Below are 15,883 nucleotides of genomic sequence, written 5' to 3' on the forward strand. Positions count from 1 at the left end.
ATTTGTGACTCAGTTAGTCCACCTGCACAAATTTCACATCAGACTAGAGGTGCTAAAGTCACAACTGAGAACTACAAGCAGCTGTTTGTTCTGCAGAACCCTCCTCTGAGGGTTTGCAGCACCAAAAAATGCTGTTAACTGGAGATGACAAGTATGTCCAAAGTGCTTAAAGTACCTTAAAGTTTATAATTTTTTACAAAGTAACAAAATGCTAGTTAGCCAGAAGTTCAATTAATCCAGGGTGAAAATTGAAGAAATTCTACTGACATTTACCATTCTCCTACGTCTCTAAAAAACAGCATGGACTTCCAAACTGTAATAGAAACTGAGGTATCTTTGAGGAGAGTGCAGCAGATGAATATATAAAACACACAACTTGATACTTGTCTGATAGAAATAAATCTTAATGGCCAATTTCAAAACTAAGATTCTATTTGCCCAATAATAATCCTGGAACCTTTTATTTCAAAGGAGTCCAGGAAAATGCTTCTTTTAGCAAATTCTTGTTTTCAGTGAGTTGAAAACATGCCCAGATGTCTTTAAAATCTCAAAACAAATTCCTGAGCCCATTTTACTGCTGGAAGTGAAAATATATTCACATATAAAATATATAGGATATAATAGATCATACATATTTAGGCCCAGTAGCTTTAAATTTGACTCAAGGAAAATTGTTTCATTTATTTGGGGCATGTTTGGGTTTTTTAAGGTTGTGCTAGACAGATTTTATCAAGAAATTAAAAATTACAGTAACAACTGAGGCTTTGGTCCATGCACAGAGATACAAGCAGGGGCGTATTTCAAACAGTAGCTCAAAAAACACCCTCCCCTCGCTTCCTGTTATTTCTGCCTTCTTCCTCTCACTTGGTGCAAATAGCTGTAGCAACAGAATCTTCCTTATACAAGAACATTTTAAGGTATTAGCAACTGTTCTTAGATTTCTCCCCCCCCACCAAGGAATGTTAAGAATATTAAAACAAGTTATAATCCAAGAATAGGACTATCCTTTTTTTTTTTTTTTTTTAAAAAAAAGCCCTCTCCTCTGAAGGAGATCTGGATATCTTTGACAACAGCAGCTTGTAGTCTTCCTGAAGAGGTTAGCACTTCCATTGCAGTACTCAGTCTATTCTTTCCCTGATACCATTATTTTGGGAAGCTGTTTCACTGGGAAATTCGAAACAGACTTAAGTATCCAAAAGATACAAGTTCCTTTATTTCAAAAGTAAGGGGTAAATGCAAGATACTTGTCTGCTTTAGAAAAAGGAAGAGGATTCAAGTGTTGGGATGAAACTGGCAAAACCAAGGTTGTTTACTGTTCATGTAGTACCCACCCAAACAGTCATTTTTATATTCTTGTAAGGAATTAGTGTAGTCCTACCCTGAGACTGCTCTAGTGAAGCACCAAAGATCAATGAAGGCCTCCATGATGCAAAGAACCATGCAAGAATACCACCACAAGATCTTAAGATTTTACTTCACCACCAGTTTTCCAACAAAAAGAGATAAAAAAGTCACTTTCACAGCACACTGTGAGAAGGTCACATGTAGCATCACTATAGTCTGCTTGATAAAGAGCAGCATCAGAAACTAGAAACCAGTTAAAAAGAAGTTGATTAGAATTCCTTAATTCCAAACTATCCCACCACATCAGTTCATCTTTAAATGTGCTTTTTGGAGAGAAACATCACTATTTAGAATTTAGAAGTTTCTGGGAAAAAAAAACAAAAACAGACTGACATTAAGAATAAATAGACTGTGGAAACCAGTATCAGACACCATTTCTAAACAGAGCTTTTTTTGCTTACAGGTGCAAAAAGTATACTCAGATTTGTCTGTGATTATCTTTAGGGCAAGAAAATTTGATGCTCCAAACTGATATTCTAGGTAGAGACAATATTATTATAGTTTTATTTTTGGCTTGCACCAAGTTCTTGAAACCATCTGTGTATTAAGAGTGAAGCTACCTGAACTGACTCTTTATTACACATCGTTGGCTCAGGATTTGCTGGCATGTCACCACGGAAGCCCTCTTCTGGTTGGATTAAAATCTGTTTCCCCTGTAATAACCAACACTATTTACAGAGATAATTAGAGCCACATTCCCCCCTGTACTTCAAATGAAAAAGTACAGACTTTTGCGTCTATAAATACATTACTTTGCTAAGTTAACATTTTCATATGACTGCAGTGCAGAGTTTGCCTTGTCATTTTGCCCTTGGTGGAGATGGATGAAAGACATTGTGTCCATACAAAATGTTTAATTAGATTTTCAAGTTGCATTAGGAAAAAAAAAGAGGGACTCTTCTAGTGTGGTTTCTTTCCCACTAAATACTTTGGACAATATAGATGCTTTTTAATTTTTTTTTAGACTAAAAGATATGTAAGCTCTGAATCATGCAAAATATGACCATCTGAGCTACATTAGTCTAATGTAACTGGGCAATTGGTGAATTTGTCAGTCTGTTCAAAGTGGTAGTGACAGTCCATTCTCACAGTGCCAGCCTGATGTGTGGGACAAGTTAAAAAAAAGCAAACCACTGAGGCATCACCATTATGCTTGCTGTGTTTTCCATTTTGGTATTCTCAGCCAACCACTCTCTTGACATTGGCAGTTGACATTTATCACTGCACCAACATAGTTAGAAGCAGTAAATTTGTGTTTTGTTTCGTCAGCAGCTATAAACTCAGTGCTATTCATCATATATAGGTGGGTCTCCATCACTGGAAAATGTTGACAGTTTCTTTCCATGATTCTGCACGTGATCTTCATTCATCTTCTCCAAAGCTTCAATCTAGAGAACCAAAAATAAAACCGTGCTGAAATCATAAAACCATGCTAGCAGCAGAACGCTTCTAAACTGCATTAAAAAGTAGCTTTTGAGGCCAGAGCAGGTATGTAAAATGTTGCTATTTCAAAGATTCAGTCACATGTAACAGCTCGAATACAGCTAGGTACACCTTGAAACATCTCTTCTCAACAAGTAACTAAAATGAGTAGCACTTCTTTGTAGTTTGAAGCTACCTAACTAAAATGCACCGGTTGCAGGGAGGACTGGATTTTTTAAGACTTAGCTGTATTCCTCGAAGTACAGAAGTGTGCCTTTCTCCAGTGACACAGATATCATGGAACTGCAACACAGTGTTCCCTTTATCTCTTTCTTTCTTTGACCACCTGCCCCAGAAGTCACCTAATTTTCACCTCCCACCTACTCCATGCTGAACTAGCACAAACTTGCAATGTCATTAGTAATTAGGGAGAGTAAAATTGCTACATTGGCCTTACTTTATTCAGAAAATATAGAATGTTTGACAACTTTTTTTAAATCTGATATCAGGATGCAGGCCTTGAGGAGTTACAGCCAAAGGCTGAAAACTGAAAGACAGCAGTGACCAATGATTCATATTTACATTAGCATGATTTTAAGCTTCAAAATTGAAAATGCTAGCCTAAACTTAAAATTCAAATAAATTCAAACATTCAAATAACAATTCAAATAACATCTAAACAATGAAAAATACGTGGTAGAATAATTATTATTTTTAACCCAACTTTCCTTTTGCTGTACAATCTTAAATGTATGTAAGGCAACTTTTAAACTAAAACAGATCACTAGATTTGCCCTAATGCTGAAAGGAAGCAAATATATTCAACATGAAGTCTTTTCTGCTTGGGAGCAGGGTGATCAGGAAAGGGAGTGGAGAGGTCTGTCAGAGTTTCTGTAAATGTTTGTACTAGGCTGAAATATTCAAAGCTTTAAAAAGAAATGCAGAATGACTGCTGAAGTTTTACTCACACCTAACACAAATCACACAAACTAAATGTGGAAAGTTAAGGTATTATAATAGCTACTATTATAACCAAATTAAAACTGTTAGACAGAGAAAGCTATACCTCTGCTTGGAAGTCTACTTCATTGTCAGCTGTAATATTTAAACCTGAGACAGCGTTGAAGAGTTCACGCTCATTAAGTGCTTCTGCCACGCCTCCTTTCTGGAAGAACTAATCAATATAAAGAGCACACATGAAACACTTTACTACACAGAACAAAATATTCCTTTGACTTTCCCCAGTTGCTACATTTACCCAAAATTACGTTTTTGTTTTTGCTGACCCACAGATAACTGAAAGAAGTTTTAAGTTTTACATTTTAGTGGTACAATTTTACTTTACCACATTTTTTCACTTTCAGAGGACACTATCAGCATGAAAAATATGCAAGAGTAATCTTCTATATATTTAAGATATCTTTTATTTTAGAAAACATACAGCATAACAGAAGATTGTCAGACAAAGAGGTCCTACCTGTGAAACATTCCTACAGTCTCTGAACAAAAACTCAAGTCCATGAGGATGGGTTGGCTCCACAGACTGACTGACATCAATAAGCCAGACCTGTAGTCACAGAGAAATAGCAATCCAATTTGTGTTAGTATTTCACAGTCGATGAAACCTTTTCCCCCCAAATTAAGAACAAACTCACCTTCCCATCATGCCAAAGCATGTTGTATTCACTCAGATCTGCATGGACGAGGTTGCACTCCTTATACAACTGCTGCATCATCTGCAAGGAAACAAATTAATGAAGGAAGTATGCTATACTCCAAATAAACATTGCTAGCATGATGATATAAAAAAAATAAAAAAAGAAGCCAAAACAACCCCACCTTTCCCTAATCACCCACATAATTCACATAATTTTTAACCAAGTCTTCGATACACTTTCATCCAGGGAATGGCAGTTTTGGCAAACTGCCAGCAAACTAAGCTTTTATCACTGCACTTAGCTTTGGCAAAGTGAGGAGAGCTACTCTGGTAGCTCAAGTGAGCTGGTAAACTCAAGTGAGCTCTGCCAAGCAGTCCAAGTGCAGAAGACAGATAAGCATGTTCTCTAAATACATGTCATTTTCACTCCTATCAAACAGGAAGGAAGTCTCACAGCTGTAGAGACTGAATCCTAACCAGTACACAAATTCACTTAAAATACAGCTGTGTTGCTCACTGGTCTCATTCATTTGAGACCTAAACCATTCCTGTGAACAAGCTGTGGGGCTGGTTGCTTGGTTGGGTTTTTTTAATTTCTATAATAGTGAGTGGACAGTTAGCAGGTGTGTGTTTGAACCAAGCAGATAATAGGTAATGAAAGCATCCACCATGCAATATCCTAATTAATTCTCCAGTTTCTAGGCCTGCTGAAAAGTGGGCGGGCGATCCACTGGAGAGTGCTTAAGCATTATAAATTAAGTGTTTGGTAAGCCCAGAAAGACTTCAGAGAATTCTCTAAACCACATACTGCTTCTATAAAAGGAGGACTACTTGCTCACAATTCCTCTGCTGTTAAGCATCTGTTTGTCATCAAATTCCAGAGTGTTTTCCACTCAGATTAAGATTAAATTTAATTATATTTTTTCCAGTGCATAATTTCTTATTGATTCTAAGTCACACATTAAACAGCAGCGAAATACGACTTTGGACTTCCTATCTTGAAAATTATGTAAGCATCCTGAAAAGTAAATAAGTGCTCATTTGTCCTTACAGTTATTCCCTTAAAAGAAAATACAACCCAGAACTGGAAGAGAAATCAGCACCATCTTACATTAAGAATCTGATAGTAGGCCTTTTTCATATCTTCACTACTAAGTGTTACATCCTTTAGTTTAGGAGCTGGGACTTGATCCTGGCCAATGAAAGACATAACCAAGACGTGTTTCTTAAGGATAACCACTTGAGGACAAGGAATTCCTGCATTTTGCATTCTGTGGATCAGAAAATAGATACTGATCAAGAAAAACAGTACAAAAGCTTCAAAGTCCCCAAAGTTCTAGTTCCCGCTTGAGAGCTGAGTGAGAAACTTGATCCAGAGTAAACAAAGTCTTAGAGAGAGTTGAAAACTGAATAATTATATGTATTTCACAGTATTTTACACAGGAAAATTCAGATTCTGAAGTTATAAGTGAATCTAAAAATGCTTACTGAATACTAATCACTTTTACAACTAGATCCTGTTTACTTCATGGGCCTGTAAATTCTGCTGCAAAATCACTGAAGATGCCAACAGCTTATTAAACTGTAAAAAGACAGAGGCTTATTCAATCTGTGTCAGGTTGTATATTATTCTGGCCTAAAAGTCAAACACCCAGACACAGAATATCTTCTTTAAACAGAGAATAGGAAACTGACAGGCATTTGGCAACTAAACTTCCTTTTTCTTTCTTTACCTTGTTAAGTTATGCATTTCTTTCTCAGCCCACATACGGATAATTTTTCGTGGATTCAATTTACTGAAGCGGTCTTTAAATCTGTAGTCATCCTTAATGTATTTGTCACGGTTCTTGAATTCATTAAGAGTTGTTTTAAACACTTTGATGGCACATTCTGGAGGAATAACTTTATCTTCAGTTGCACTGCTCATGGAAAAAGAGAAATATATAACAAAGTTAACTATTCACATATTTACAAGCAAATGCATGGGTTTGGGTTTTTATACCTTGCAACATACAGCAATTTTTAATATAAGAGAGGATATAATATCCTATGACATTTAAAAGCCAACTTAAGTTTATAACAATTCTATGATTAAACTTACATATGTTCTATAACTTACCCATGTTTGGGTTTTGGCATTTTGATTATAAGTTGCTTATCAAATAGGTTACCTCTCCAGATTTGTAAGGTACATCTTTTCTCCCCAACTCCAGCTTTCTCTCTTGACATCTCTAAATACATTAACTGTATTTGAATTTTATTAGCTCTTTCTCAAACATCACTGGTTTAAAGTCAGTTAAACACAATGCAGTCACCATAATGCACTCTAATCCTTCCAGTATGGCAGGAAGGATTCAAGAAGTGACCTGCATCTCAACACTATTCGCAACCTGAAAGTAACAAACAGCACCTCCACTGAGGTGCAAATATAGAGCTGACAGTAGAGCAATCTCTATGGAAAGACAACCTATGGAAAGCCTGAGATCCTCTGTGGTCCAGGGCAGGTCAGTAGAAAATTTCTCAAAAATCTCAAGATTTCTTTCTTATAAAAGGAGAACATTTTTCCAACAGAAAGGCATGGTGGATTTCTCCCCATTCATTAACAGCTGCCACGGAAGAAAGTGAGGATTTTTTTCCTTTATGGTTGGTATCATTTGGTTTTCAGATTTTATTATTATCTGCATATACAGCCTTTAAGTCTCAGAAATAAAAAAGGTGCAGATGTTTAAATATTTTGTCTTCTGCTTTTTAAATAATTTCTTGTAATTAAAGCTATCATCAGTAACAAACAATATACTCACTTTCCTCCATAGGCATGAAAAACAACAGATTCTTTTCCTGTGCTGATGCAGCCTGTGATGGTCTCCAGCATCCCAGAATTGACCATCTTGTACAGAAGTAAACGTGTTTTAGGATCCACTGCTTTCTCCTACAAGAGATTAATAGAATGAATAGGCAAGACATGAATACTCAATTCAATAAAGCAATTCTTTGCTTTACCATGAGTTTAGAATATTTATGTATCACAAGAATTCAACTAAGTGGAAAGAATAATGTATTAATGAAAGTTCTCTCAACTGACAGAGGGAAGAAAAAAAAGCCAAACCAAAATAAATATCTGAAGCAAAGCAAATCTGCTTGAGGACTGATTTAATGATTTAATACTCTTAGTTTCCCATCAGCTGTGCAGCACATAGAGTATTTTACTAATTGCACATATAGACTGTGGCTCAACAGCACTTTCTACAGTGTTTTCAAGAAGCCTTTACAAATCATGAATCACAATATCCCACGTATTATATTTTTTTTATATAAGCAAAAATAAAGCAAAGAAAAACACACAAATTTGAAGAAGTCCACATGAGAAATTACCAGAGGCCCTACTCCAAACTCATGCATACAGTCTATTAAGTAAATTCCTAAATTATTAGATCACCTCATCTTCCTGAAACTTGTTATGAAGACAGATATTTGGAGCCATATGGTTCAACTGCAGAGGATTAGTCCCCTGGATGTTTCTATAAATAACTCCCAGGTAGTTTACTCATCGTAGCTGATTAAGAGACAAGTTTAGAAAGACAAAGAGAAAAAAAAAGTAGCTGCTTGCTCTTACTTCAACATGGCTGTCACAGTAATGCAGCTCAAACAAAGAGCCTTTTTCTAGTAGGAGCTGGCTGATATCATTTCCTTCAGCAATGTTAACATAATGTTGCTTAGCTGTTTTACTAAAAACGGAATGTTGCAAGAAGTTACCCAGCAGTGTGTTGCTATTACACAAGATAAGGAGTAGAGAGAGAGAGAGACTTTATTAAAAACATACAGCAGTGGAGTGCTCCTTCTTCTCGTGGAGCCTTGCACTTCGACGTTCCTCAGAGTATGCATGCTGCTTTAAGGCATTGAAGACTTGATTTGACAGTTTTAAGTCCATCCCAATTCCATCCCCAACTTGGAATTCAGGTGCAAACTACAAGCAGAAATAATAGGAATTTAAGCATTGTTACTTGCAGACACCAAAAGTTGGCACAAACAGAAATTTCTCATTCTGATTTGGAAAAACAGGACAGATTTGGACCTATATGAAATCCACTTTGTGCAATGTTGTCACTATGTTAAAAAAACACACTGCTTTAAACTCAGAACTCAAAGTTCTGCCCAAATTAATACAAGATTACCTAACATCCTGCAAAAACAGCACTTGCAGCATTTCCTTATTTACAGAAGTTGCACCAGTTACCTTAAGGAAAATGAAAGGTATGTACTACAGATAAACAGACTGAAAAGCTCTAAGTCAACAATAAGACTGAAAATAAGTTACTTGGCTTATCAGACAAAATTAATTAGAAGAAAGATTACACAACATCTATGCTTTTCAAAAATAGCTTTCGTGTTTCATTTGCTTGTGTGCCAAACTTGCTGATAGTTTTGTTTTGCCCAAACAGTTCTGTGCAAATTCTTGAATTGCTCAATAACAAAGTATTATTAAACAGAAACCCCACAAAACTCAAACCGCCAATGTGAATATAGAATGCGAATAAAGCAAAGACTGCTTTGCTTTCATCCAACAGGAAAAAAATAAAAGTCAGCACCCTATCCAGCAGCACCGGTGGACAAGCAGAATTAGTTCTTTGGCTGAATTGCAGCATTCCAGTTTTACACACAAAATAAGTTTCCCTAAGTTTTCACTTACATTTTCCATGCGAGCAGTGTTTTTTCTTCCACATACCACTTCATCATGTTTTGTAGTAATGTCTTTTCCTTTACCTATGAAACCCCTTCTCGGTGTAGTAGTAGGTTTATCTGCCAGCAGTGAGAAAAATAAACCAAACTTTACATCTAAACAAACATAACCAATGCCCATAGAAGTCCCACAATATCCACAAAAGTAACATAATTTTATTTATAAAACAGAATAAATTACTGCAATTGTACAATCTTAATACATCCTTCTCTTATCCTAAGCATGACAGCTTCTTTGGCCATGTTACAACTTACTTCTCTGTCTTCTCTGGGGTGTCAGACACATTTCCAGCATGTTACAAGAGGAGTATTCAATATCATGTGCAGACAATATGTAACCACATCATCCAAAGGTAGATGATAGATAAGCACATCCCACAATACTTCCCATGTACACTGGTTATTTTGGAAATAATTTGGTAATTCAGATTCAGCCACTGAAGTCAATATACTGGCAGACAGAAGCCTGAAGTTACCCACCAAACCTCCTGCTGACACCTCCCATTGAGGTGACCTGATTTTAAATGTAGCTGGTGTCTCTCCTTACATTAAAACAAGATGTAATTTAACTCTGTCATATTCTCAGGTCTATTGGCTGAATAAATTGTATTGTTTAAAGCTGTCACATACCTGCTCTGTATGGATCATGACGGGTATCCTGCCAATCAACTTCATCCTCTGAGCTATCACTGTCATAGGGATGCACTTTCCGATAATTTTCAAATGATATGGAGACTTGAGAAACAAAACAAATAAACATGTCTGTGATTATCAGGGATTTTCTACATCCTCACAGCCCTGCCAGTTTAAGCTAAGTGCCAAGAATAGCTCCAAAGCAAAAATATTCCTTCTGATGAAGGTACCTTTGCTATCTCCATTGATCTTCCTCTCTTCACGCCGAAGCTGTGCATCGTATTCTCTGTCAAATTCCATCTGCAGCATCTGAGCTAACATTAGATCACTAGAAGTGTCAATATTTTCTCCTGTAATAAATGGTCCTTCAGCAGCACTACATAAGATGAAAACAGGAATTTTAAAAAAATTAAACACAGAAATCTAAGCAGAAACACTGCTTTATACCACTATCCTACTCTATACAACAGACTTCATGCAGAACTGCACAGAAAGGAATGGATCTCAGCTGTCTGCCTCCTCTCCAAGCCAACACTAAATATTAATAGATCATGACTTCATTTCTCTTTGCTACTCATTTACCATGCAAATTTTACTTAAACTTTTGCTTGTTTACCATTCTGCAAGAAGCATTAAGCTCTATTTTTAAGATGTCCTTCAAGGAAAAAAAATGAAGGCATACAGGTGTGTATGCAGGTGTATACTTATTTATAGGTTTAAAACGTCCAAAATAGCATTGCTTTGTTCTGCTTCACAAGAAAGACAGTCAAAAATTGTACAATTTTAGAACTAGCAAGTTCTTGGCCTTTGTTTAGAGCTTTCAGGTATTGGGAGGATACAGGTGATATACCTGACAGTTTTCAAAATAACATTGTACACTGTTGACAAGAATTCCTGAAAGGATAGAATAAAACCATTTCTGACATTTCTCTAAATATAGTTTACAGACTGTGTTAACACCCCCAGAAAATGCAAAGAAAACATCAATAAGGAAGGAAGAGCAACAGAGAAAAGAATCTATGGAAGACTTTTAGCTGAGGAAGCCATCTTCACTGAAGAAGACCTGAAGAAGCAGAGTTAGGGACAACAGGCAAATCATTTACTATATTGCTATGCACTGAGCACATTGTAAGAAAACACACAAGAGAGAGAAGAGGGCATCACAACTATGAAGATCACTAATCCAGGACTTAAACTTACGCAACCACTTCAGGAAAAGCAGCATTTTCTTCTTCCAGCTGCAATTCTTTTGCCAGCTGTTCACTCATTACATCAGCAAGAGAACATGATATTGATGTTGTGCTAGGAGCTCCCCAAGGACACTGTAAATAAACATTTTATTCAAGTCAGCAAGACTTGAGCAGTGGCAACACAATAATCAGGAAAATTAGCTATTGCTTGCTCCAAAATAAGGTCATGTAATCTTGTAAGGGCTCTTCTACAGATACTTTGAGAACTACTCAAAGAGTAGTTTCATAAACACAACATGGAGAACTGGGGTTGAAAGATTGTTGATAGTCACTTATTAATGAAGGAAAAAAAGTCAGTTTGTCAGGGTCGGTACCCTCTGAAGACAGGGGGTAAAGACTCCCCAGGAGGTTTGCATACAAGCAGACACACAATCTGTATAAAACTTCTCTTGGAATAATCCAAAAGCAATGGCTTACGCACAGCTTCCTCCCCCGCTTCTAAAGCCCTGAAAGGTCAACCATCGTAAAACATGCCCTGAAAACCGCAGAGGGACACACACACACCTCGCTCAGGGAGGCGGAGGCTGGGGAATGACGAATCCAAGCAAGCTGGGACTCGCTGCCTACCGCCGGGATAACCAACTCCCTTGGAGGGAGGCAACTCAGTTACCGGGTTGTCACAACAGCTCTCACCCCCACAGACACAATTGCCGGTAACAGCAAACCACGCTCGGGTCGCTCTACCGAGCGACCGTGACCCTGGTGGTGCCGGCACCACCTCGCAGCGCCCTCTCCACGGCCTCGGTCCTTCTCCTCCTGCTCCTCCACCTCCCCGGAGCCCGGAGAGCGGCGGCCGCGGCCCCGCGGTGCCGGCACAGCGCTCACCTTGCTCTGCCAGGCGGGGCCCGGCCTGGCGTCGGGCGCGGCGGCGGCGACTCCCACCGAGTCCATCGGGCACGCAGGGACGGGCGGGCGGCAGGAGCGGGGTCTCTCCGCGGGGCAGCAACGCTCCCACTGCCAAACCTTCCGGGTCCTCCCCCGTTCTCCGCGGCCGTCAGGCGGCCCATTGGCCGGGGGTGTCCCGCCTTTCCGGTGACGTCACCGGGGCGGCCGCGGCCTCAGCGGCGGCGTGCCGAGCCTGCCGGGGCCCTCGCCCGGCCGCCCCTACCCGGGGGCTGAGGGACAGCGCCGGGCTGCGCTGGGCCGGCGGTAACGCGGAAGGGGGAAATTAAATAGCTGGTGTTTGTTTTTATCTCGGGAAGTAACGAAGGGAACGATGGGAGGAAAAAAAACCCAAACAGCCAGCGGCAAAACAAATGGGTGAAATGGAGTCCAGAGAAGGGCAGGATAGAGCAGGAACTGGTGAAGGGTCTGGAGGACATGTCCCACGAGGAGCGGCTGAGGGGCTGGGGGTGTTTAGCCTGGAGAAAAGGAGGCTCAGGGGTGACTTTATCGCTCTCTACAAACACCTGAAAGGAGGCTGTAGGCAGTTGGGGGTCGGCCTCTTCTCCCGGGCAACAAGCGACAGGACCAAAGGACATAGCCTTAAACTGTCCCGGGGGAGCTTTAGATTGGACTTTGGGAAGAGTTTCTTCACAGAAAGCATGATTAGATTGGAATGGACTGCCCAGGGAGGTGGTGGAGTCACCATTCCTGGAAGTGTTTAAGGAAAGACTGGGTGTGGCACTCGGTGCCATGGTCTAATCGACTTAGTGTTTGTTCATAGACTGGACTCGGTCTCAGAGGTGTTTTCCAATCTAATTGATTCTGTGAAATGAAACAGTTAGCATTTGTATTTATTTCAGAAAATAACTGAGAGAACAGGAAAAAACCACAACAAATTAACCAAACCATAAGCAAACAAATTGATTTGATCCCAATCGTCTAAGTCACTGTAGATAGAATTTTAAATACTTTGTATGTGACCTGCCTTTTACATCTCAATTTTATATGTAGTGTTTATCTAGAAAATAGTATTTTGACTAAAATGCCCTATTTCCAGGACAGCAGCAACAGGATAGTGTTTTGCTATGGCACATTAGGTCTACTTCGGCAAGTTTCCTTAAAGGAAGAAAGCAATGTGTAGAAATCTCCTCTGGCCTGGCTTATCACCAGCTGTTGAAGGCATCTGTCTGCAGCCAGACAAATGCACCGTCACAGTGACTGCTGATAATCTGAAAACCAGCCTAAGAAAGCTGGGTGGCTGCAAGGGCAGAAGTAATAAGGGATTCTGTAGCCTCTCTGGCATCCCCCAGCCTGCTTGAAGTTCCCTGTTTTACATTTAGCAAAGCCCTGCTGCCAGGCAGGCCCAGTAAAGGCCGTTCATATCAATCTCAGCCATGCAAGAATCAGCTTCATCGGCCAAAGTTCCTCTTATTTGTCCTTAGCAACCTGCAATGATGCAACACATTACAATCCCCTAAGACACTCTGTTCCAGAGTTCATTATCCCAGAAAGTTCCCAACTAAAAGACAAACCATTTGGAAGAGGGCAGGGACCCAGGCTGTAACACACAACCTGCAGGCACGACACAGGCTTTGCCACAAAGGCATTATAGGACCATAGAATCATTTAGATGGCAAAAGACCTTTAAAATCATCAGGTTCAATTACCTGATTACCACAGCACTGCCAAATGCTGGTGAGAGTGGCTTTGTCTAGTGATGCAGTACCAGCACGTTTCTTACCCTCTCCCTACTTACCCCTGGTGAAAAGACATTATTTCTTTCCCTTTGCAGCTGCCTTTTGGGGTATGAAGATTACTGCCATACTCCTCTCTATCTTCTTTGTCTAAAATTAACAGTTTTATATATGAGCAGAATATCAAAGCAACATCCTGCTGCCCTGGGAAAAATTGTTATTCTTGCACAGCTTGTTATTGTTATTCTTGTACAAGCACTGATTAAGAAAATGGGTTTTGGTAGGTTTTGATTCAGAAAGACATGAATAGTGACTAAATATTCCTATGTCTTATTATTAACTTTTTAATTTTCAAAAATAAGTGTTCTATTTTAGTCTCTTAAATATTTCCTGATTGTGCATTGCTCCTATGACCTCTTATATGAATGAATCAATCTTTGAACTGAATTGTGTTAAAAAGAAATGTTTTGTGAAATGATGTGTAAACAAAATCATTTGTAACACATTCATACCTCCCAATAAAAATAGTTAAAAATCTAGATAGAGCAAAAACTTTCCTTCATATTTTCAAAAGAATTCCAAAGCTGCATAGTGATTACTTTGTATGTAATTCAAGTCAGTTCTGATAAACAACATTAGCAGAAATTCGCATCTTCATTCTTAATCCCTCATTGTAAGTAGCCTATAAGAATCCAAACCTACCTCTGTATTTGGCTGTAAGGAAGTATGTAATCTTTGGCCAAGTCTCCCACTTGCACTAAGAAATACTACTGAAAGCTCAGAGATATCATTGTAATATTTTGCATGAAAAATAGTAATAAATGTATAAAACCGTAATAAATGTAAAATGTAAAAACTGTAATAAAAATGTCAAAAGTACTCGTACTGCATGCTTATATTAGCCTTGTAGATATCTGTAAACTTTACTTACTCTCTTTCAAAGCTTTACAGGCTGAATTTTTGGCACTATGCAAAGTATGCCTTTGTTTGCCAAATACACATTTGATATTTGTACATAAACAGGTGCTCTGCAAAGCGGAAATGCTGTGTCACCCTGCCATCTGTAACACATCCATTACAGTGGCTCATCAGTGATCTCTGTGGGTCTGGATGGACCAAACATTTCAGCACTGGAAATTGATGTCTGTGTTGGGCCATCGACTTACAAACCAGATAGGATGACATCTGATGCACCAAAATACTTGAATTTATCTTGGTGGAGGTCAGCTGTTCAGCTGTTGCACTCTGTTGACCTTGGCTTTTGAGGCTAAACGTAACAGGTTAAACAGGCTAATTTTGTGGCCTGGATTTGACCACTTAGTGCCTCCCTCCCTCCCTAGTTTAAGCCATGTTCATAAATAATGTTCCTTATTTATGCTCTTTTGCTCTGTCCTCTAAAAAGAGGGTGTACATGTACAGAGAGGGCCCTGTACTTTGTGTTACCTGAGCAAAGTCAAGGTAAGAATTGCAAAGATAGGGCCTTGCTAATACCACCTCTGGGAAAAACAAGGCTTACCTAGGCCATAATAGAAGATCACCTGATAACCATGACCTGACAGGGCGTGTCTTTCACTACTTCTCACCTGCCTGGTGAGTTCACATGTCATCAGTGAATCATAGGAACATACAATAGTTGGTTGGAAGGGGCCCTTAAAGTTAGCCATCTAGTCCAGGCCCCTGCAATAAGCAGGGACTCTTGTCGTGGGTGGGAACAGGAGCTTCAGACAAAGTCTATTGGAGAAGCCCGTCATTGAGCCATGAGGTACAGAAAGGATCCCCTTGCTTTCTAAGTTCCTTCTCAGAGAGAAGCCAAGGTGCATCTGGATTCAATCTTAGCCTCAGAATGTCAATGTTTTAAGAAATTACAGAGGTGTGATTGAACCTTTGTACAACTCTGTGCTGTAGGATACATGATGGCAAAGCAGATCTATTTATATGAAAATGAATGATTCATTATGATAAATTATTAGACAAAGAGATCTTAATCAGAATTATTTACTACACACTATAGAAGATAAAACTGCTAGGATAGGATGGTACAGTGCACTTTATCAAAGCAACTATATTAAAGTAACTCTATTAAAACTAGCGAAAAGAAATAGTTCTTAAAGCAGAGATTGACTGATGTTACTCACCCATACCAATGACCATGGGCAAAATCTCTTTCACTCAGCCTTAAGGACTAACTTTAAGAGTTGTCC

At 39.0% G+C, this 15,883-nt stretch overlaps 1 protein-coding gene across 3 annotated transcripts; it reads right to left on the reverse strand.

The window, feature by feature from the left end:
- Nucleotides 1-1,447: 1,447 nt before the first annotated feature.
- Nucleotides 1,448-13,832, reverse strand: RIOK3 (RIO kinase 3). Of its 3 annotated transcripts, none has more exons than XM_023921245.2 (13): nucleotides 11,929-13,832; nucleotides 11,054-11,175; nucleotides 10,084-10,229; nucleotides 9,851-9,955; nucleotides 9,171-9,280; nucleotides 8,304-8,447; nucleotides 7,285-7,412; nucleotides 6,217-6,402; nucleotides 5,595-5,754; nucleotides 4,482-4,562; nucleotides 4,304-4,393; nucleotides 3,893-4,000; nucleotides 1,448-2,792 (listed from the first exon to the last, which is right to left on the reverse strand). In XM_023921245.2, exons 1-13 carry the CDS (start codon nucleotides 11,992-11,994, stop codon nucleotides 2,691-2,693), a joined length of 1,548 nt encoding a protein of 515 aa, XP_023777013.2. In that variant the 5' UTR covers nucleotides 11,995-13,832; the 3' UTR covers nucleotides 1,448-2,690. The 3 variants fall into 3 exon arrangements, with proteins under 3 accessions (XP_023777013.2, XP_023777014.2, XP_086746441.1); XM_023921246.2 differs by having other exon boundaries at nucleotides 11,608-11,950; XM_086890315.1 differs by lacking the exon at nucleotides 11,929-13,832 and adding an exon at nucleotides 11,525-11,719.
- Between the last annotated feature and the right edge of the window lie 2,051 nt (nucleotides 13,833-15,883).

Source organism: Cyanistes caeruleus, chromosome 1, assembly GCF_971803275.1.
Source record: "Cyanistes caeruleus chromosome 1, bCyaCae1.hap1.1, whole genome shotgun sequence".
Lineage (NCBI taxonomy): Eukaryota > Metazoa > Chordata > Aves > Passeriformes > Paridae > Cyanistes > Cyanistes caeruleus.